The sequence below is a fragment of the Balaenoptera physalus genome (assembly GCF_965194825.1).
Source record: "Balaenoptera physalus genome assembly, chromosome: 8".
Taxonomy (NCBI): Eukaryota; Metazoa; Chordata; class Mammalia; order Artiodactyla; family Balaenopteridae; genus Balaenoptera; species Balaenoptera physalus.
Window position 1 is genome coordinate 14,110,909 of NC_138887.1, and position 22,601 is coordinate 14,133,509.

The window sequence follows — 22,601 nt, forward strand, 5'->3', positions numbered from 1 at the left end:
TTTCTGGCTACATAGTTTTCACAGGAATAGTTAACTTCAAGGATTTGTCCAAAACCTGTGTTGTGTTTCAGTTGTGTTTATTCAGATATTGCTTGGAAGCAAATAGCCTGTCAGGTGGCCTCTGGAAATCCATCTGTGTCCAGAGACTTTCTCTGGTAGCAGTATCTGGCCTGTGTTTAACTGCTTTTAAATGTGTTAACTCACCTTTTGGGCAAGGGGATGGACGGATTAGAACTTGTCCAGGAAATAACCACCGAATTGAAAGCAGTAATATATTTGGGAAATCCCTGTTTTCTTCCTACATGTTTTAAGTTCTCTCTCAGTGGTGTTTAGAAAGGCTGTGTGTTTTAAACTTTGGTACTGAGCCAAAGCAGGAAGCAGGACAAAGGTGTTCTCTGCTCTGTGGGGTTCTTCTCGGTCACTTCTGTCTCCATCAGGATTCAAGACTCCCATCTGCTGTCAGCACCCAGCTACCACCCCAGGTCTTCTCCATGCTCACTGATTTTTTTTTTTACTTGCCCTCTTGACTTTTTCAATTTTATCCCTAATCTCTTCCAATCTTGGATTTTAAAATCCTTCTGTGACAAGTCTTCCCCATCATTACGCCCTTTGTCTATTTTTACTGGGACAGCCTTATTTGGCATATTTTAACTTGCTGGGTTTTGCTTTTCTTTCACTATTTCTCTTTTATTATCTCGCACTCCAGCATCTTCTCTGATCAAGCGTTTTGTCTCTTGTGGAGTCTTTTCTCCACGCCTCTCGATCCTTCCTGGTGGAACACGCTTGCCCATGGGCTTATTAGACCCCAGACTCAGAGCAAGCAGTGATGCTGGTGTTTAGGGAGCCTGAAGGACTCAAATGATTTTTATACTTGGAAGATCACAAAGTGATTCAAAAAGGGCCAATCACCCTCCCTTTCCTCCATGAGGGAAGAATGGTGATGGGTAATGACGGGTGTTAGGCTACCAGAACCGGCAGCTTTATTACAGCCCAATAGGAATCCTGCCCATGTGTGGGAGATGCTGGGATGTGGTGCAGGAAAGTTCTAGATAGATTTATCAGCACAAAACATAGGAGAATAAAGTATATTGCTGAGGATCTGAGGGCTCCTATTGAAATATAAGTACTGAGAGTGCTGACTGCCAGAATGTGGATTTATGGGCGATAAAGCCCTAAAATACTTTCTCCAACAAAAAGATAGAGCTCTTGGAAACAGTTTTCCTCTCTATGTACTTAGCTCCCGTTGAGCTTAAATTGCTCTCAGTATTGTGATAATGACAACTCAGTATTACAGGCTGTGGAAGAAGATGAACCAAATAAATTAAGCAGCTGCTTTTAAGGGTAGTTCACCCAATGGCTTCCCCTCTAAAATGCTTTGTAGAAGATTCGTGCTCAGTAGGTCTCTAGGCAGTTTTATGGCTGCAAGAAAGAAATGGATTTTATTAAATGTCAGTGAAATACAGGCAGATAGTTTTGTGGTAGTTAAATTAGCGTAGAATGTGTGTAAGCAAAGCAGATTGTCTCGTCTTTACTTGACGAAACAGAGCTTTCTTTGGCATTCCTGCCGGATAGTGTGTTTCTGCCTGAAATTCCCACAGATTAGGATGGAAAAATCCCGGTCCCTCCCATCTGAAACTGTATGTCTTACAGAACGTTATCCATCAAATCCTGTATGTACAACATGGTTGTGCTTGGAGAGTTTCAAAGAACAGTAATGGGACTAATTCCATAATTACTAGCTGACGTTTAAGGTTTTATACTATGTGTGGATTAGGAAACAGGACTTATGAGTAAAGAATTAGGTGAATTGGGAGTTTGGGATTGACACGTACCAATACTATATTTAAAGTAGATAACCAACAAGGACCTCCTGTATAGCGCAGGGAACGCTGCTCAATGTTCTATAATAACCTAAATGGAAAAAGACTTTGAAAAAGAATAGATACACATGTATGTATAACTGAATCACTTTGCTGTATACCTGAAATTAATACAACATTGTTCATCAACTATGCTCCAATATAAAATAAAAATTAAAAAAAAAAAAAGAATTCAGTAGAGTGGAGAGGGAAGGCAGAAATAAATGCTTCAAGGGGTCAGGCAGGTAACATAGAGGAGAGAGGCAGGCCGGGTGAGGGGATGACCGGGAGAAGTGGGCCCTGTGACAGTCCAGAGAGCCCTGGAGCAGGCAGTCAAACCCATTCCAGGGATCACTCGCTGCTCAGGCCAAATGAGAGGCCAGTGGACATCCCTGAAATCAGGGGCTGCAGTTAGGGGAGGACTTGCCTTCAAAGGACTTTTCAAATTTTTGACAAGTTGTACACAAATTATATCCTCTGGCGTTGAGCAAAGGGAAAGAGACCAGCATTTCAGGAGTAGGACATAGAGTCAGAATAAATGAGCCCTTTCTCAAGGTGCAGATGTTTTCCTTGGATGAATCAGTCTCAGGGTCCTTTTCCTGTAGAGTTTTGAGATTAGGGCAGATGCCAATGTGTCTGAAATAGTGTAGGGACCTTACTCACTAAAGATGGGCCGAGTAACTGGAGGATTTGGGAATCACACGGCTCTTCCTGTAGCAAATACATTGTGAGTATGGACAACAAAGGAAAGAATAAGACTTGCAGACCTAGGAAAGCCTACTCAGTATCTAATATTTGTTATTCCTGTGTGTCTAGCAAAGTACGTGTAAGATGTGGTTTCTCTCCCGGATGGATTTGCAGTCCGCTAGGAAGATGAGAAGGAAATACATGATCTCAGTGAACTAGATATAAAATGGCGCTCACGATCCCATGACTCAGAACCAGCATGACCGTAAGACGTATGTAGAACCAAGAAATCAGGGGGAAGTTATTTTGACTTACGGAAGAACTCTCCGAAACGATGGTCCTCTCTAATATATTTAAGGCTGTTTGTTTAGTTTTCAAATATAAACTTATATTAAATTTATATTAAAATTTATATAAAATAAAAATTTCTTAGTTTTCCAATATAAAGTGATGAAACTACCGCTATTTGAAAGACACGGGAAAAATAACATGAATCGTGTCTAAAATTGTAATGGAAATTAGTTAAAATTTATTTCATTTACAGAAGCTACGATATTAGCTGCCCCCCACCTCCTGTTTTTGAGTACCCATCAGTGGCACAGAATGGGTACCACTGATGCCGCCGTCCGAATTATAAAAATAAGGGAGAAGCTCCTTTGCTCCTTTGATTCGTGTCAGAGCAGGTTACACAAGGTTTATTGTAATAGAACTCTGAAAACTCAGACTGAATTCAGCATTCTCTCCTTTTCTTCCTGCCCTCTGCTGGAAGCTTCCCTTGGAGCTAGAGCAGGAGACAAAGGAGGCCGGCAGCCTCAGCTTCATCCTATAACCGAAAGCACACTGACCACAACAGAAAGGATGGAGTGGAGTGAGTTTGATTTGAACTGGAATTACAACAGGACTTTATTAACAATTTTCTAAACTTAAATGCTTTATTTCAAAAATAGGTACAGTTTGTGTGAATTAATTCTAACGCGTAGTCAGGATGCTGCAAACATTCCTGCAAGTTCCAGTGAACTTTTTGATATTGTTTTATTTCAAATATTCCCCTAAATTATCCTGACTATAAAAATTAGAGAACGGATTTTCATCCGCATATTAACATTATAAAAAATAATTCACATGTGCCATGCGGAATAATTATAAAATAGAAATAATATAAAATCGCCTGTCACCTCTTTCTGGAATTAATTATGATTACTTTGTAATGTGTCTTTCAGATTTTAATATATGGATACACATTCATATTTTATTTAAAAGTCATCATATTTAATCCTGTTTTGCAATCTGCTTTTTTATTTAATATGCCCTGAACCTCTTTTTCTGTTAATAAGAGTCCATATATAAAATCATTTAAAAATGAATGTATAGGGCTTCCCTGCTGGCGCAGTGGTTGAGAATCTGTCTGCTAATGCAGGGGACACGGGTTCGAGCCCTGGTCTGGGAGGATCCCACATGCCGCGGAGCAACTGGGCCCGTGAGCCACAACTACTGAGCCTGCGCGTCTGGAGCCTGTGCTCCGCAACAAGAGAGGCCGCGATAGTGAGAGGCCCGCGCACCGCGATGAAGAGTGGCCCCCGCTTGCCGCAACTAGAGAAAGCCCTTGCACAGAAACGAAGACCCCAACACAGCCAAAAATAATAAATAAATAAATTAATTAATTAAAAAAGCTGTCTAGCTCTACTACATTTTACTCAGTCTATTTCTGGCCGTTATAAATAAGTTTACATACCTCTTTACTCACTTATCAGATCACTTGTTAGCATAAATTTCTAGGCTAGGACTTCCTGGGGACATTTTTAAAGCTTTGAGCCCATAATGCTAAAGGACCCTCCAGAAAGATTGTGGGTCCTACATACACACACACGTACACACACAGACAGCCATGTCCCTTCCCCCAGTGTCTGACCTTATCATTTTGGTTCATCTTTGTCAGTTTTCTTCTTTCCATTTTCCTTCACCTGTCAATTCTGAGACCGCTGCTATACTGTTTGGGGTGTTAATTTCATATAATGTTTTACTGTCTGGCAGGGCACATCCACAGCCCCACCCCCAAATTGCTTAATTTTTTAAAAAATTCTTGTTATTCTCACATATTTTCAAATGAATTCATAGCATTTTGGAAGCTCTAGAAAAAATTCCTTTGGGATTTTCTTTGGGTTTGCGTTAAAATCATAGGTTAACTTCGTAAGACTTAAGCTCTTCAGTGAGAATTTTGAGTCTTATCATCCAGGAACGTAATATATCTTTCCATTTATTTAGTTCTCTTTCTCTCTCCCTCGATAAAGTATTTTGTTTTTGCTGTGTAGCTAGTACGCATACATCTGTTTTTGTTCATTATTAACTTTGAGAGCTATGGACTTTCCCTTGTTTACAACTTTGATTGCATCCCCTAAAGTTTAGGTTTGTGCTATTTGTATTTTCATTTTCCAAGTGCTCTGGTTGCAGTTCGATTTCCTCTTTTACCCAAGGAGAGAGAGTATTTTTCTCTTTCAGTTTTTTTTCTGTTTAGCTCTTCTTATCCTTTGTTATTAATTTCTTGCTTAATTTTCTTGTCACCTGAGAATAAGGAGAATTATTTGTAAAGTTCTTCTCTGCTTTACAGAATGTCTTATTCATGTGATGTCAGGAGTGGGAGATTTTTTCTTATTCCCTAGACAAGTTTTATTGTTTTCAAATAGTGTATTTTTCCATATTGCTAGTTTTTCTTCTTGTTAGCTCATATTTACTAGAAGTGGCTGTGAGGTTGTCTGTAGATTTTGTGAGAACGTTTCCACATCTTTTACTCTGGACAGTGGTGGGAGAAGGAAGTTTTATGTTTTCATTTTTGCTGAATTGGAACACAGTGTCTGTTGGGAAAACAGCTACCAAAGAATGTAATCATTGGTGCAGCAGGGAAGTGCTGTATTTTTGTTAAAGCTTGCTTTCTATATTTATTAAGGTAAGTTTCTACAGGCACTGCCCACCTCACATAACTGGCACAAGTGCCCTCCTGTGCCAGCCTGCCTGCTTGTTTCTTCCAAGCTGTGTCTCCAAGCAACAGCAGGAGTGGCTATTCAGGTGTGACCCTGCCGGTGCTGATCAAGGCCCCTGTGTCCCTGCCTGAGATTTTCCCTGTGACTCCCCTCACCTCCAGCCGCCACTGCACCGAGTGTCATTCTGCTATACACTTGACCGAGGTGGGCTCTTTCTTGTAATGAGTTGGACCACAGCCTTCACTGGGATCTTCCTTCTATCATGTTTTACAGAATTTCTAATTTAAAATTGAGGGCATATTTAATTTTTCTCACCCAGGTACAGATTATTCCCCTTTTAATACTATGTTGGCCATTTCTAGGTGGGGATTGGTGAGGGAGGGGAATTTGATGCCACGGTGCATCTCCCCCTGGCCATCCAGCCAGTCCTCCCTTCCAACAGGTGCTTGTGGAGCACTCCCGGGCCCCGCCCACTTCTTACAATCCCCTCCGCCTGACCCAGGCCACAGAGGGAAGGCAGGCATTGTGACCTTACCAGTTCCTCATGTGGACTACAGCTGTCTTTAGCTGCCTGTCTTTAGTGAACTGTGATCTTACATGTGGCAGGAGCTGTGTTCTCAGGCCTTCACCTCTGATCCCAAGTTTCAGAGCTGTCGCGTCACAAAACGCTACACACACTCCATGGCCGCCTTGGCTCTGTTCTCTGCGTCACGACCAAGGGAGAGGCCGAATCACGGGTGGAGGCCGTACCTAAGTGTCACTAGCTGGAGGCAGGGAGGCTTGGTGGTGGTGATATCTTGGAACTTGGGCGGGGGGTGGATGAGCTGGGTTACAAAGTCGTTGAGCATATGTAGAGGAGCTCTGTCCTGTGTGTATCCGATGGGACCACCTGTGCTCAGTAGAAGCCCTGTCTCCAGTCTCCCCTGTGGATGTTGTGAGGCCACCTTGCTCTTGCATAGATGATAGAGAACTTTATACATTTCTGGCATTTTCACTTAACTAAACTCGGCTTATTAGTGACGGTGGACACTTATTTAATTTTAGGGTTTTTGTTTTTTTCCTTTCCTTTTTTTCTGCCGCTTCTGGCTCTAGGAGCCTAACCATTGAGAAAGACATGTAAGAAATATAAATACTGTGAAGTTACTCTCTACTATTCCCTATTTTTTCCCCTATTTTGGGGGTGGGGTATACTAAGGTAAACTGAAATTGATGCTTATGATAGGAATTTTTAAAATTCTGTTATGGAATCTCTCATCAGCAATTGCTTTTAAAAGGTTAACTGTATATTTCAGGATTACATGTCTAAAGTTATATAGTTTAAGTTACACGTTGTATAAACTATACCTTGTATGTATTAAATGACATATGGTATAAAGATCTTTTTTTACAGGATTTAAATTGGATATATCAAGAAAAAATTTTTTGTTGTATCCTTAATAATGCACGAATTCTAGAACTACATATTTATGTAGAGGTTTTGATTAAAGTAGAGACCCTAGCTACTCTGAAGTTTTTATAGAAGTTTAATCCTAAAGCAAATTTCTCTTATGTTATGACACGAATTACTGCTCAAAAGTCATTGTTAAATTATTTTTCTAGGGTTAAGTGAAATACCCCTTCTAATCATTGCAGTTTAATCTGTGGCTGATATTTTCAGGGAAAACATTATCAGGTTTTGATTTCCCAATTTACTAAATATATTAATTCATGGTCAACTATTTGAAGAACTTTCTGTGATAAAAATCGACTAGCGTACATTATTTTCCCTGAATTTTGGTGTTTTGGTGCCATCTTGTGGCTGGACTGTGTAGTAACCTCAACACTCAAACGCATTTTAAACAGCGTCCTGGATAGGGTAAGACAGACTGGGAATACTTTCCAAAATGCAAATCACGTACCACTAGAAACCTACATTTAAAAGGCTGAAAACAGTTTGTTACTCGGTGAATGGACAAGCAAAAATAGTAAGGAATTTGATATATGATTCTTGGTTTCTAAAATTCTGTTTTCGTGATATTTGCCCCTAGTTGCTGCTGTTTGAACGGTCGTGGATGAGCAGATGGAAGTCTTCAGTTCTGCACGAAGGAGAAGGGAACATAAGGAGTGTGAAGTGGAGGGGCCATCTGATTGCCTGGGCCAATAATATGGTACACACGGCCATCTGATTGCCTGGGCCAATAATATGGTACACGTGGCCATCTGATTGCCTGGGCCAATAATATGGTACCCGCGGTCTCCCTAACGCTGGTTCAGAGCTGGAAGGACAGCCGAACCGAGAGGGCTGCGACAAAGGGCAGGGATGCAGCTCCTGCCACCGCCATTTCTTTCTTTTTTTTTTTTTATCCCCGTATCTCCTCCCTCTTTTTTTTTTAAATATCTTTATTGGAGTATAATTGCTTTACAATGGTGTGTTAGTTTCTGCTTTATAACAAAGTGAATCAGCTATACATATACGTATATCCCCATATCTCCTCCCTCTTGCATCTCCCTCCCACCCTCCCTATCCCACCCCTCTAGGTGGTCACAAAGCACCGAGCTGATCTCCCTGTGCTATGCGGCTGCTTCCCACTAGCTATCTATTTTACATTTGGTAGTATATATAAGTCCATGCCACTCTCTCACTTCGTCCCAGCTTACCCTTCCCACTCCTCGTGTCCTCAAGTCCATTCTCTACGTCTGCATCTTTATTCCTGTCCTGCCCCTAGGTGCTTCAGAACCTTTTTTTTTTTAGATTCCATATATATGTGTCGGCATACGGTATTTGTTTTTCTCTTTCTGACTTACTTCACTCTGTATGACAGTCTCTAGGTCCATCCACGTCACTACAAATAACTCAATTTCGTTTCTTTTTATGGCTGAGTAATATTCCATTGTATATATGTGCCACATCTTCTTTATCCATTCATCTGTCGATGGACACTTAGGTTGCTTCCATGTCCTGCCACTGCCATTTCTAAAAGATACATGTGGCGATTGATATCATACCTGGAAGGGTAAAGAAATTACATTGCTTTTGGTGTTCATGAGAGACATACCAACATATTCCATATTGCCAACATATTCTGGACTCTATTTTAGAGGAAGAAACCCAAGGCATGGAGAATAGCCAAGAAAATGAAAAGGCATCTTAATAATGAAAGCGCTGCATTGGGAATGTGGTCTTGAAAATACCATTTGCCTATTAGCCAAGGGCAAGTGCCAGTTGCTATGAAACAGGGGCAGGGTATTGCTGACTTTTCTTTTACTCTCAGTATAATCACAGACCCAAAATAGGCCTGCCTTTGAAAAAGTGGATCCTAATTTTTGGTACTTCACTTATCTCAAGTTTTCTCAATATGAGTAGGGCGAGTAGAAAGTTTAAAAATTACCTTTTGGACATCTGGCATAGCTTTTGGAATTTTGAGGTATAATTTAGCAAATCAGTGCTATTCCTTTTTTTTTTTTTTGGCCTCACCGCGTGGCATGCGGGATCCCAGTTCCCCAACCAGGGATCGAACCCACGCCCTCCACGCTGGAACCGCAGAGTCCTAACCACTGGACCACTGGGGAAGTCCCCTGCTATTCCATTTTGAATGGTAGAAACCTCCCAGAATCTACCGTGCTAGTCAGGACTTTTCTTACTTCTCCTGGGTCACAGTCAAGGTCAACAGACGTGTGGCCTCTTGGTTTATTTTCATTTAGCTGCTTGCTTGATGTTTCCATTTGAGTACTTTAAAATGTCAGGTGTGTTTTTCTTTATATAGTGGTTTTTCAGATTCAAAGCTTTTCTGAAAACCAAACCCCGTATTTGTGGTGGAACAATACACTTAGAGATGTGGCTTTCTGTCTTTTTGGAAATGCAGTTGTTGACATCTGTACATTTCCCACTTGTGTTGGATTTGAGTGGCCTGCGCCATCCACTCATAAAATCTTGTTTGCCTAGAAAGAAGGACAGAGGTTTTCTTTTGTTTGGGGTTTTCACAGGATTCTTGTGGAGTAGAAACATTTCTGTGGCTCCCAGCAGCACCTAAAAAACACTGTCGATTCTTTGCTGTGCTGGTTATCCCTGATGTTTAGCAGTGGCCATTAATAAATTTTCTTTTACCTTCCTTCTCCCAAGTAGAGGATGCTTAATGCTATTTTATTTTCCAGGGTGTGAAGATTTTTGACATCACCTCGAAGCAAAGAATCACCAATGTGCCCCGGGATGATATAAGTCTTCGCCCCGATATGTACCCCTGTAGCCTCTGCTGGAAGGACAATGTGACACTGATCATTGGCTGGGGCACCTCCGTCAAGGTAGTTTTGCTTGTCTTTCTCATAAGTCTGTGTTGTTACAGAGCTACCGAAGATGGTCCACAGGAGTCCGAGTCCTTGAATGGCTTCTCGGAACTAGAATATTTTCACCTGCATATTATTGTCATGTGATAATCACTTCATGCTTGAATTCTTCCATATGCATAGATTTTCAGATCTATCCTTTCTCCTGAACTTCTCCATGTTCAGAATGGTGCTGCCTTTTTGATCCTTTTTACATTTCCCGTAACCCGATTGGCCTTAGCTATATGTAGAACATGTGCTAGGTGTTGTTGGTTCACCTGGGTCCCTTTCGTCATTGTTCTTTTCATTTCCTGTAGCTTTGATCCTGAGCTTCTTCATTAGGACTGATGGTGGAAAAAGAAGGCTGAAATGAAATCATCCTGCTTGCTCGCTAGTAGTTTGGTGGAGTAAAGGCCCAGGCGTATTATGGATGATAAGATTGGGGCTGTTTTGTCATGTATATTATCTGCCTGTTATGTGCCTGGGTAAATGAAGCTATTCTGCAAAAGGGGGCCCCCAATCCATTCACCTTTATTTCATGCCGAGTTGTTTTCCTCCTATTAGATGTTTCAGAGCCAAAAGTTGTTTTCTTCCCTTTAAAAATATATACCTTAATCTAAACAACGTGAACTAAAACTTAGCTGAGTTAAAGACGCCGTGAGAAAGTATCCCAGCAATAGTCTAATGGAAGAGCTCGGCTCTAAAGAGTCACACAGACCTGGCATCCATTCCAACTTTTCCACTTAACTTCCTGCGTGACCCTCTCTAAGTCTTACTCTCCTCATCTGTAAAATGGGAGTGCTAATTGTCCTCACATCACATGTTTTGGAGGGGATTAAATGAAGAGCTTAGCATAGGATCTGGCATATTGTACTTAATAAATATCAGCTGTCATTGTTATGCCATAAAATTCCAGAAAAGTCATGAAAGAGACCTGGCTATTTAAAATTCTTCTATGGAAAGAAAAGCATAAAAACTATTAATGCAGTGATTGTTATCACCAAAATAAGTGTTGTTAATCTGAGGTAAAGTCTCGTTGATATGATTCAGGTTCTCTTTCTTTCTTAATTGAACATGTGGTCATTGTTTCCATGTGTTAATGAACACAACATGATTCACATTTAAGGTAACAGGAAGGAGGTTGTACCCCCAAAGTCTATGATAAAAAAGTGATTCCCAGTCTCCCTATCCCATGCGTGTGGTTACTGATCCAGTCAAGTGATGTTCTTGATACTTTTTAAGTTTCTTAGATGGACCAAGTGGCTTTTTCCTCTGTTGTGATTTGCTTTTCTTTCGGTGAAAGACAAGGGAAATTAGCCTATTGGGACATGTGAAAAGTTTGCTGATTGTTACCAGAAATGCTTCCTCTGTTAGGCTAAATCATGGTCCCCAAAGATAGCAGGTCCTAATTCCCACCACCTATAAATGTTTCTTTATGCGGCAAGAAAGTCGGGCAAAACATGTGACTAATTAAGCGTCTTGAGATTATCCTGCCTTATCCGGGTGGGCCCTCTAAGAGGGAGTGCTACCCCAGAAGAGGAGAAGGCAGTGTGACCATGGATGCAGGGATTGGAGTGATGCAGCCAAGGAATGCTGGAAGCCACCAGAAGCTAGACGAGGCAGGGAACAGATTCTTCCCTAGAGCCTCTGGAGGGAGTGCGGCCCTGCCGACGCCTTGAACTTAAATCTTAGCGTTAGGGTTAGGACTCCGTGCAGCTGTCGGGGAAGGGGTGTCAGCAGAGGGAGCAAGAGGGGCAGAATCCTTGAGGCTGGAGTGTGATTGGTGAGTCTCTGTGGTATGTAAAGGAAGGCATTATTGCCGGAGTGGATGGAGCAGGTGTGCAGGAGACGGATAGGAGATGACAGAAGGGAGAGGGAAAGAGGGAGAGAGGGAGAGAGGTGTGTGTGTAGTGATGGAGAAGATTGCGTAAGGGCTCGCTGGGGCAGAGCTCAGACCACAGCACCGAGGGGATAGAATAGGCCATGGCCCAGCTGCCAGTGGTGTCATGCGTCCTTGTCTTCAGAGAGGCTGTAGGACGGCCAGAGACACCATCAGGCTTTGGCGTGAGTCCCAGCTCCAGCCTTGAGGTCCTGGGCAGCTCTCAGAGCCTCTGTGTTCTCGTGTCTACATTAGGGCTGGTAGTATCACCTTCCAGGGGCGTCTGAGGATTGGAAGAGGCCCGGGCAGTCCTCAAGTTCTGTCACTCTCTCTCAGATCTCTCCACTTCTCTCCATCCCCCTGTCGGGTCCCCTGACTCTAGTTTTGCCCCCCTTAATTCTTCTCTAAACAGTGCAGCCAGGATGATCTTTTCAGAGTGCAGATCAGGTGATGTCAGTCTCCTGGTTAAACCCCTCCAGGATGCTCATTGCTCATAGGATGACATCTTCCTCTTTCATGATGATCTGCCCCCTGTGTTCCTGTCTAGCCCCTCCTTCCCCTATCCTCTCTGCTTCTATCTGATTACCTTCCAGTTGAGGGCCCCAAGCTGTCAAGTTGCCCTTTTGCACCTGTTCTGTATCTCCTGCTTCAACTTACATGGCGCTTCTTCCAGGAAGTCTTCCATCCCTGCTAGTAGATGCCCCTGCTCTGTATTTCTGTACTTCTCCATCACACTTCAGTAAATGCCTTATTTAGTTGTTTTTCTCCCCCACTGCACCATAATCTTCCTAAGAACAGAGCTCTATCTGCTTTACAAAGCCCTCAGCTCAGGACAGGTGCCCAGTAGTTGCTAAAAAGTGCTAATTAATATTGCTATTTCATATATATATATATATTATTGTTACACTTCAAACCACGTGGGACACTGCTCCTTGTGTACTTTTATCAACACATTAAATAAAGCAGTTGTTCAGTTGGCATGTGGAGCGTGCCTATTAGACAATTTAGTAGTTTCCCTAGTAAGTGTGGATAGAAGAGTGGATAACTTATATGAAGAGGAGGAAAATTGGGGGAGCGGACAGGAAATCGTCTGAGACGGACAGGAAACAAATGACAGAAAGCAATCAAAGGAGAAAATAGCCTGTCACTTCTCAGTAAATGCCTGTACCTCCGCAGCACTGGGTTCAAGTCCTGTGTCAGAGAAAGAGAGTACTGTGGCCCTCTTGTGTCTGTGGGTTCTGCATCAGTGGATTCGACCAACCTCGGATTGAAAATATTTGGGGGCAAAAAATCCAGAAAGTTCCAAAAAGCAAAACTTTAATTTGCTGGAAACCAGTAACTGTTTATTAACATTTACACTGTATTCGGTATTATAAGTAATCTAGAAACGATTGAATGAATATAGGAGGATGTTTGTAGGTTATATGCAAATACTCTGCCATTTCCTTTAATGGACTTGAGCATCTTCAGATTTCGGTATCCTCCAGGGTCCTGCAGATACCAGGGGTGAGTGTACTGTCATGCAGTTGCCGTGTTGCTGGACAGTGATTTGGACGTGGCTATTAGCCAAACCAAACCTTAAAAAAATGCACATTGATCTATCAATGCTACTTCTAGGAATTTATCCTAAGGAAACAAAAGTCCAAAAGTTTTGTGTACGAGTATGTTGATTGCACTATTGCTTGCATCAGAGATAGATAGAAGAAAAAACTAGTGTCTAAAATAGGATTGAGTAAATAAATTACAGTATATTCATGTAATGAAATACTATAAAGACATTAAAGAATTATGTGAGGATATTTAAATAATACATTAAATTATTTGTAGTAATTTTAGGTCGAGAAAAGTAGCTACCCCAAAAGTGTGGATTGCTAATAATGTTCACTTTGTTCTGGGACAACAGATAATAATTTGTTTTTTTCCCTTTGGGTTTTCTGTATTTTAGAATTTTTCATATGGTAGCCATACTTAGGGTTGCAGCTATAAATTAACACAATAAACGCTGCCTAAAAGAAAAAGGAAAAAAACCTAGTCCCTGATGAAAGTTGTATGAGATCAGTACTTAACTTGAGGTTCAGCCCTTTTTTTTTTTTATTGAAGTATAGTTGATTTACAATGTTGTGTTAATTTCTGGTGTACAGCAAAATGATTCAGCTATACATATATATACATATGTATATTCTTTTCCATTGTGATTTATTTCGTATTCTTTTCCATTATGATTTATCACAGGTTATTGAATTTAGTTCCCTGTGCTATACAATAGGACCTCGTTGTTTATTCAGTCTGTATATAATAGAATGCATCTACTAATCCCAAACTACCATCCTTCCCTCCCTCAGCCCCCTTCCCCTTGGCAACCACAAGTATGATAATCTCTAAGTCCATCCATGTTGCTGCAAATGGCAATATTTTGTTCTTTTTATGGCTGAATAATAGTCCACTGTATATATGTACCACATCATCTTTATCCATTCATCTGCTGATGGACATTTGAGGCTCAGTCTTAACCTGGATGGCTGAACTTAACGTGAATTTTTCTCATTTCTTATTACAAAATAGAATACATTTCCGTTAGAAAATATAGCAAAGAAAATATAAAGTATCTGTAGTCTTACCACCCTAAAACATCCACTGTTAACACACATATGTGTTAAGGGTTGTGTGTAAGTGAGATATATACAAAAATAAATATATAAAATCTCTATCCAAACTGTATACATATAATTTAAAATAGGGGTTGGCATACTTTTCTGTAAGGGGCTGGTAGTAAATATTTTAAACTTTGCATGCTACATACTGTTTCTGCTGAGTATTTTTCCTTTTATTTCTGTTTTTCCTTCCCTCTCTTCCTCCCTCCCTCCTTTTCATTTTTTCAAGGCTTCAAAAATATAAAAACTATTTTTAGCTTCCAGGCCATAAACAAAACAGACCAGGGGCTGGGCTGTAGTTTGCCACCCCTGATTTAAATTATACAATACATTGATTTTAATATGCTCGAGAGAAGAAGAGCATGTGACACTTTTGCAAAGTATTGTTAAGCAACAGTGAAATATGTTACTAATATGTGATCAGAAGCACAAGACCTACTGTGGGTGTTGCCCAGATTAGCCATTGGGCATTACTGGCTCTGTGCTTCTGTCAGAGATAGATAGAAGGAACCTGTGAGTAGAGTTACAGAGAGTGGGTCATTGAAACCATATTAAAACTATATTAGTTTCCTTCCTTTCTTTGTCCTCGAATAAAACTTTATTGAAGAATAGCGTCGGAGAATATAAGTAATGGTTGCTATATGTCATTGAAGTTAATTTCTATCGCTTAAGTCACAGGGTAGGTTGTGTGCATTCCATCTTCAGTGCTACACGGCTAATTTAGCAAAAGTACCATATAGTGAATGATGTGTGATGAAGAGTTTTCTATCAGATGAATAAAATAACCTGTGAATTTCTTTTCTAGATATGCTCGGTGAAGGAACGGCACGCCAGTGAAATGAGGGACTTGCCGAGCCGATACGTTGAAATAGGTATGCCTTCTGTGGTGTAAACCTTCAGAAGAGAATCCATGTTATGAAGGGGGGTCCTAAGGCCGTGTTCTTCAGGGCTCATCATTGGTACCTTGATGAAATAGATCAAGAAACTTCTAAGTTTTGAAATTTGGCTATAGAGACCCTTTATTCTAACTATTTCTAATTTTTACACAATAATATTGTAGTTGGCTTTGAAGTTGAATAACCTTGGGCTTGGGTTCTGGTTCTGTTATTTACCACCTGGACTTTGGACAAATTTCTGCGTGCCTCCGTCATTTTCATCTATAAAATACAGAAAAGAATACCTGTCTCACAGGTTGTTCGTCAAAATTCCAAGCATGCGTGCACAGCTCATAATACAGTACTCACACTTGGTATTGTCAACGTGTGCCCTCTAAATATTTATTTCCCTCATCACTGGTCTGGTCCAAACTGCCATAGTCTTATCTGGATCACTGCAGCGGCCTCCTAACTGGTTCCTCTCTTTCCACTGTGAATTACTGCACTCTAGTCCCCCGCACTGCAGTCAAAATACAAATCAGTTGGTGTCACCACCCTTCAGTCCCTTCCCATTGTTCTCAGGATAAAGATGAGACTCCTTAACTTGACCATGGGGATCTGCGTTGGCCGTCACCTGCCTTTCTAGCTTCAGCTCATAACAAGCTTCTCCTTGGTCTCTGTGCTCCAGTCACACTGGCCTTCTTCCATCTGCCTGTGCTGCTGCTTCCCATCTCTCTAGAATGCTCTTCTTGCCTCTTTTTACTTCATGGACCCCTTATCATCTTTAATCATACCTCAGCTCAAGTGTTGCTTTTGTGGGAAGGCCCACTGGTCCTCCCTAAGCAGGTCAAATCCCCCCATGATAGGCATGTAGCATGTCCCTTTCCAGCCTTTGTTTGAGTTGCATTGATCGTGTGATTATTCAGTGCATTTCTATCTCTTCCACCAGACTATAACCTCCTTGTTTTTGCTCAGTGTTTGTATCTCAGGGACCTGGCACCATACCTGGCACATAGTAGGTGCTAAATAATATTGGGTTGAATGAATCAGTGACTCTGGAAACAACTATTCAGGAAAAGTATGCCAAGGAGTCTATGCCACTACTTTTATAACTTAGTTTCAGGACATAGTGCCAAAGTTACTCAAACAGAAAGGGTGAGAATTGACTGACTTTTGTCAATTAAACAGAGTAAAAGCTCTTTTTGTATTATTTAGAGCTGAGCAATAGGAGACAGTTTTGTGGCAGAGAAGGTGTGCCATGTAATATGTCAGCTGAAAAGTTTATTTACCCATTTGGATGGTGGATGGGGAATATACATTTGATGGGTTGTTGTAACAGGATGTAGCTGAGATAAATCATTTGCACATGACTGTACCTTTTTTTTAATTAATTTTTATTATTTTATTTTTTTATTTATGGCTGCGTTGGGTCTCCGTTTCTGCATGCAGGCTTTCTCTAGTTACGGCGAGCGGGGGCTACTCTTCATTGTGGTGCGGTGGCTTCTCTTGTTGCGGAGCACGGGCTCTAGGCGCATGGGCTTCAGTAGTTGCGGCACGTGGACTCAGTAGTTGTGGCTCACGGGCTTAGTTGCTCTGCAGCATGTGGGATCTTCCTGGACCAGGGCTTGAACCTGTGTCCCCTGCATTGGCAGGCGGATTCTTAACCCCTGCGCCACCAGGGAAGTCCCATGACTGTACTTTCATAAACAGAGAAAGATGTACCCACCAGGCAAATATGGTTGTAGCATTTAAATCTGGGATATTTTATACTTGAAGTCGGAAGCTGGTGGTAGGGTTTTAATAGTTTTGCTGCTCTTTTGTTTGTTTTGCCTTGGAAGGATAAGTACATAAATTCATAGTTTGGATTTCTCAGGGTCTGGACAAAATAGGTAAATACAGAATATAATGATACTGAGGAACTAGATAAGACTGAGAACTAGAAGATAAAGGTAATTATTTCAGTATCTCTCTATTTTCTGCCCCTCCCCTGCCTACCAGAATAAAACCTGAACATCTCAATGCATAGTGTCCTGAGAGATAAGTATTAGAATATTTTAAATACAGATGAGTTCAAAAAAAGGCAAGAACTCTGGGAACTTTAGGATGTAAAAATTGCCAGGAAGGCATAAAAATGCAGCAATGTCATCTTCTCTCCTTAGTTGGTGTTTATTGCTCGCATACTAGGTACGGGGCATTGTGCTATGTGCATTACCTGCTTTAGTTCACTGTCACAGCAGCCCTTTGAAGGGCGAGTAGTAGGCTTCTTATTCTATAGATGAAGAAAACGGAGGCTCAGGGTGGTAAACAACCTGTCCAAGGTCTTACTGCTGTGGCATTAAAATGGATAGAATCTAACCCTGCAGAACAACCCGGCAGGAAGGCGAGGCAGTTCGCCAAATGCCTGTCTGATCTTGATAAGGTTGCTTTATCTCCCTAAGCCAGACTTTCCTCACCTATAAAATGGAGGTGAGGGACTTCCCTGGCCGTCCAGCGGTTAAGACTCTGCGCTTCCATTGCAGGGGGTGTGGGTTCAATCCCGGGTCAGGGAACTAAGTTCCCACACGCCGTGCAGTGTGGCCAAAAATTTTTTTAAAAATAAAAAATTTGGGGCTTCCCTGGTGGCACAGTGGTTGAGAATCCGCCTGCCAATGCAGGGGACACAGGTTCGAGCCCTGGTCTGGCAAGATCCCACATGCCGTGGAGCAACTAGGCCCGTGAGCCACAACTACTGAGCCTGCGTGTCTGGAGCCTGTGCTCCGTAACAAGAGAGGCCGCGACAGTGAGAGGCCCGCGCATCGGGATGAAGAGAGGCACCCGCTTGCCGCAACTAGAGAAAGCCCTCGCACAGAAACGAAGACCCAACACAGCCAAAAATAAAAAAAAATAAAAATAAAAAATTTAAAAAGTAAAATGGAGATAAGACCTACTGTCTCAGATAGTTGGGAGAATTAGACGTGATTCTAAGGTCTGTAACACTGTCCTTGGCACACAGTAGGTGTTCACTGAATCACGGTGGTTATTATCACCGTGCAGACTTCCATCCCAGCTCCGTGACTGCTAATAGCCGGCCCAGTGGTGGCCATAGAGCCCTGGGATCACATTATTAAAGTGTGTTTTGTCTGTACTACAATTTCCGTGAAATAGACCGTGTGTGAGTACTAACAATATCACATTATGGACATTTTACTACTATGGTTAATGGTTAAGTACCATTTTTTCCCCTCTTGAGAGCAAACCTTTAAGAATATAAACCATTTCCACAGCAGGAGGCAAAGTGGTTCAGATAAGAGTCCTTGACTAGAATAAAGGAAAAGAGAAATATTAGGAGGTCTGGATTACAGTTTGCTTTATGACAGTGTATAAGCCACTGTTCTTTAGTAAATGAGGTGAAAATGACATTGAGATGAAAGAAATATCTGTGGCTGTATATTACATTTCTTAGAAGCCAGATGTTTATAACTGTTCCTTATAAGTCAGAATCTCGAAAACAGTGCAAAAGTTATTCCTCTCAATAAGATATTCTTGTAAATGAAAGCTAATAATGATAATAAAGATGAAGCTTACTGGCCAATCTCTAATCCATGAAGACATAAGGTTACACAAGGTTTGGGGGATGTCATTTCTTCTTCCAAATTACAGTTTTAAAAGTAGGTTGTGGTCCATGCCTGCTGTACTTATTTTAACTTAACTTGGGTCTCTTACTGTCACAGGACTCCCTAACTCTCTGGCACTTTTTACCAAAGTCGTCCCTGGTCTTAATGGAATGGTAGTTGGGAGTTGATACTATGTTGTTGGGAAATGAAGCCAATATTGGTGTGCCATTTTGGGGGCATCTACTGCCAAGGGCAGATAACTTACATGCAAGGAATTAATGATTGACTCCCTAGTCTTGATTTCATACAGAAGTCTATTTCAAAAAAAAATAAGAGAAAAGCTACATGGGAATCTACATAAAATGACAGAGAGAAGCCAGGAAGAAAGAGAAGGAGAAGAAAATAAGGGACATCTTTTTCACTTTAATTAAGCGGGGTCCGTGTTGTCAGTTTTTTATATGCTGTGGCTCCATTTAGTACATTGTTCTATTTTCAGCCTCTTGATTGATTGGAAATTGAAGGCCTTTTTGCGTGGTGGAAGAGAGCTGTGAAATTAATGCCTTTCTTAGATCTAAGTATCTCTATCCACCTGTTAGCATTCTGACCCAGACACACAGGTTCCAGCAGTGGGACAGTTCTCCCGTGCACGTGAGTGACAAGGTTCACGTCCGTGTCTAAGTCTCAGTAGAAATCAGGACAGTTCAAGGTGTCCTTCAGGATCTAGCTCTGTATGGTTTTCTGTTCTGTTAGAATTCAGTTTGATTCTCTCTAATCTATTAATTCTTTTGTTCTGCATTGAATTTTTTCCCCAACATTTTTAATGAAAATTATTAAACCTACAAAAAACTAAAGAATTTTACTGGATCTGTTTACTCGCCTTCTTGATTCCACAGTTAAGATTTTATTATACTTGTTTTATTATGCGCCTGTTCCTCCATCCATCTGTCACTCAGTGCTGGAGACTCAAATACTTGTTGGAAGTGGAGTTAATACATTTTCTCTACTATAAGTAGCGGTAAGAAATCGGAAGCACCTGAAGTAAGAAGTATATTTTGTTCATTTTATAACAACTACCACCAGCCACATGCTTAACTACATTACAAACAGAATTTTGTTTAATCTTCACAATGGTCCCAGTGGGTAGGGCTGCTATCCCATTTTATAGGTGAGGAAGCTGAGGTTCAGAGGGATCAAGTAACTGAACACAGATAAGCCTAGTTTCAAAGCTGTTGCTCCCCACTGCTGTGCCATGCGTTCGTCCATGCACGCCCTCCGCCTAACCCCAAGCCCTCATTTGCAGCCAAAGTAACTGATGAGAAGAAAAGCAACTTGCTCCAGGCACTCAGGTACCAACCATGGGGCAGAAATTCTCCAAAGACCCTTTAAATATGCAGTGATGTTGTCTGCTCCCCTCTTCTTCAAACAGCCAGATGAAATGGACATGCAGTAGATTTGTTTTTTTATTTTGGTTCAAGTGAAGTATCTCCTTTAGAAAAATAGAAATTTTATTTCCCCTTGTTGTATTCTGGGACTGACAGCCGTTCATCGTTTCTCCTCCAAATGCTTAGGGAATCTCTAGAACCTAGTTGCCTTGGATGGCTATCAAAATTGTTTCTAAGGAAAGGAAGTCAAATCCAGACGGTGATGTGATTCTTTCAGCCCTTTTGTGTGCTCTTTCTTAGTGTTTGGCTTAAGTTTAGTTGATGCATCAAGGTAGTTTTGGATTTTTTTGTTGGGGTAGGCGGTTAGGTCTCTGAATGTGTGTATGTATGTATGTGTTTATTTTTAAATTTTATTTTATTGTGGTAAGGACACTTCACATGAGATCCACCCTCTTAACAAAATTTTAAGTGTACGTACAGTACACTTTGTGCCCGTTGATTAGCAACTTTCTTTTTCCCCCTCCCCCCAGCCTTTACAACCTATTTTACATTTGGTAGTGTATATATGTCCATTTGTCCATTTGCGTATCTATTTTACATTTGGTAGTGTATATATGTCCATGCCACTCTCTCACCCTGTCACATCTTACCCCTCCCCCTCCCCATATCCTCAAGTCCATTCTCTAGTAGGTCTGTGTCTTTATTCCCGTCTTGCCACTAGGTTCTTCATGACCTTTTTTTTTTCCTTAGATTCCATATATATGTGTTAGCATACTGTATTTGTTTTTCTCTTTCTGACTTACTTCACTCTGTATGACAGACTCTAACTCCATCCACCTCACTACAAATACCTCCATTTCATTTCTTTTTATGGCTGAGTAATATTCCATTGTATATATGTGCCACATCTTCTTTATCCATTCATCCGATGATGGACACTTAGGTTGCTTCCATGTCCTGGCTATTGTAAATAGAGCTGCAATGAACATTTTGGTACATGACTCTTTTTGAATTATGGTTTTCTCAGGGTATATGCCCAGTAGTGGGATTGCTGGGTCGTATGGTAGTTCTATTTTTAGTTTTTTAAGGAACCTCCATACTGTTCTCCATAGTGGCTGTATCAATTTACATTCCCACCAACAGTCTATTATGTTCTTAATTAAAGAACAGGAAGTTTTCTGTGTTATTAATGCAGGCTCTTGAGGACAGAAATCAGGATGTAGAGGAGGAAAGATTTGGGTAGAATTGTTTTCTGGTTTCTCTGTTCTGTATCTTATGGCTCATTCATATAAACCAAAGCCTTGATGTGGACTTGGTTACCTTTGGGAGGGATACTGTGTGATGCTCCTTGTCAGTGAGCCTAGGCAGCCCCTTTGGCGTCTCAAGTGGGGAGAATACCTCGTTCACCCACCATTTCTTAGATGATGCTCTCCCTCGGGTGCCTATGGCAGACAAGCCCCTCAAAGGCTCCATGTGATTCCCATGAAACAGTCTCTGTAGCATCTTTGATTGCTCTTCATCCAAGTTGCTGTATGCGTAGCATTTCAACGATGGAATGCGATTTAGTAAAAAAACACAAGTCCATCTCTACCAAAGAGTTCATGCAACCTCAGGAGTGCTGGCCTCCAAAACCTCCTGTTAACAGGCCTGTATGTCTTCATGAATGTGAAACTATCGCCTCTTTGATCAGTAGGTCATGTGTGGCCCACACTGTTCAATAGCATCTGCACATTCCAACCCTCCCATCTCTCCCCCCTCCCTGCTGCCCACCCCCTACATTCATAGGCAGCACTGGGGAAGCTTTTCCAGAACCTTCTGTGCCTGGCTACACGCTGCATGTGCTCGTCTCTGAACACATGGTTGTGGGAAGTTCTCTACGCATGTGCTTCATGAGAATATTGATCACATCACCACTTTACCAAAAATTATTTTCAAGTGCCTGGATAAGAATATTCAGTTCAGGTTCAGCGGGTGAGAAAACAAGTCTTCGTGGCAGAGCTGGCACCATTTGGACTCCCATTGTATGGGCTCTGTCCAGGGCACCCTGACCACCTATGCGATCCCACCCGGGACAAAGCTTAAGAAATGTTATCCTTTTTAATATTTATGTTATTAACTACTTAGTGTTTTTTTGATTATCCTCAGTCTCATTTTGGTGTGAAAATAAAATTTTGAAAACAGTTAAGTAAGGAGCAGGCATTAAAGATCAGCAGAGTCAAGTAACACTAAGTGATTTACGAGGAGGATGGAGAGGAGGAAGAAGAAAAATTCAGTACCCCCTCAGTTTATGTGTTATGGGTTTTATTTCTATTCTGATACCTTTATTTATACATGGGAACAGTCATACCCACAGAAATTAAAATGAATTATCCAAGTTCAGTGTAATTGCAGTTATAACCCA

General features: G+C 41.3%; 1 protein-coding gene across 3 annotated transcripts in view; it reads left to right on the forward strand.

The window, feature by feature from the left end:
• VPS41 (VPS41 subunit of HOPS complex) overlaps window positions 1–22,601 on the forward strand; it is a 184,968-nt gene that overhangs the window by 113,384 nt on the left and 48,983 nt on the right. For all 3 annotated transcript variants that reach the window (XM_082473465.1, XM_082473467.1, XM_082473466.1), the window contains exons 8-10: window positions 7,549–7,668; window positions 9,653–9,799; window positions 15,156–15,222. In XM_082473465.1, coding sequence (XP_082329591.1) covers window positions 7,549–7,668; window positions 9,653–9,799; window positions 15,156–15,222 — 334 coding nt within the window. The remainder of the gene's footprint in view (window positions 1–7,548; window positions 7,669–9,652; window positions 9,800–15,155; window positions 15,223–22,601) is intronic.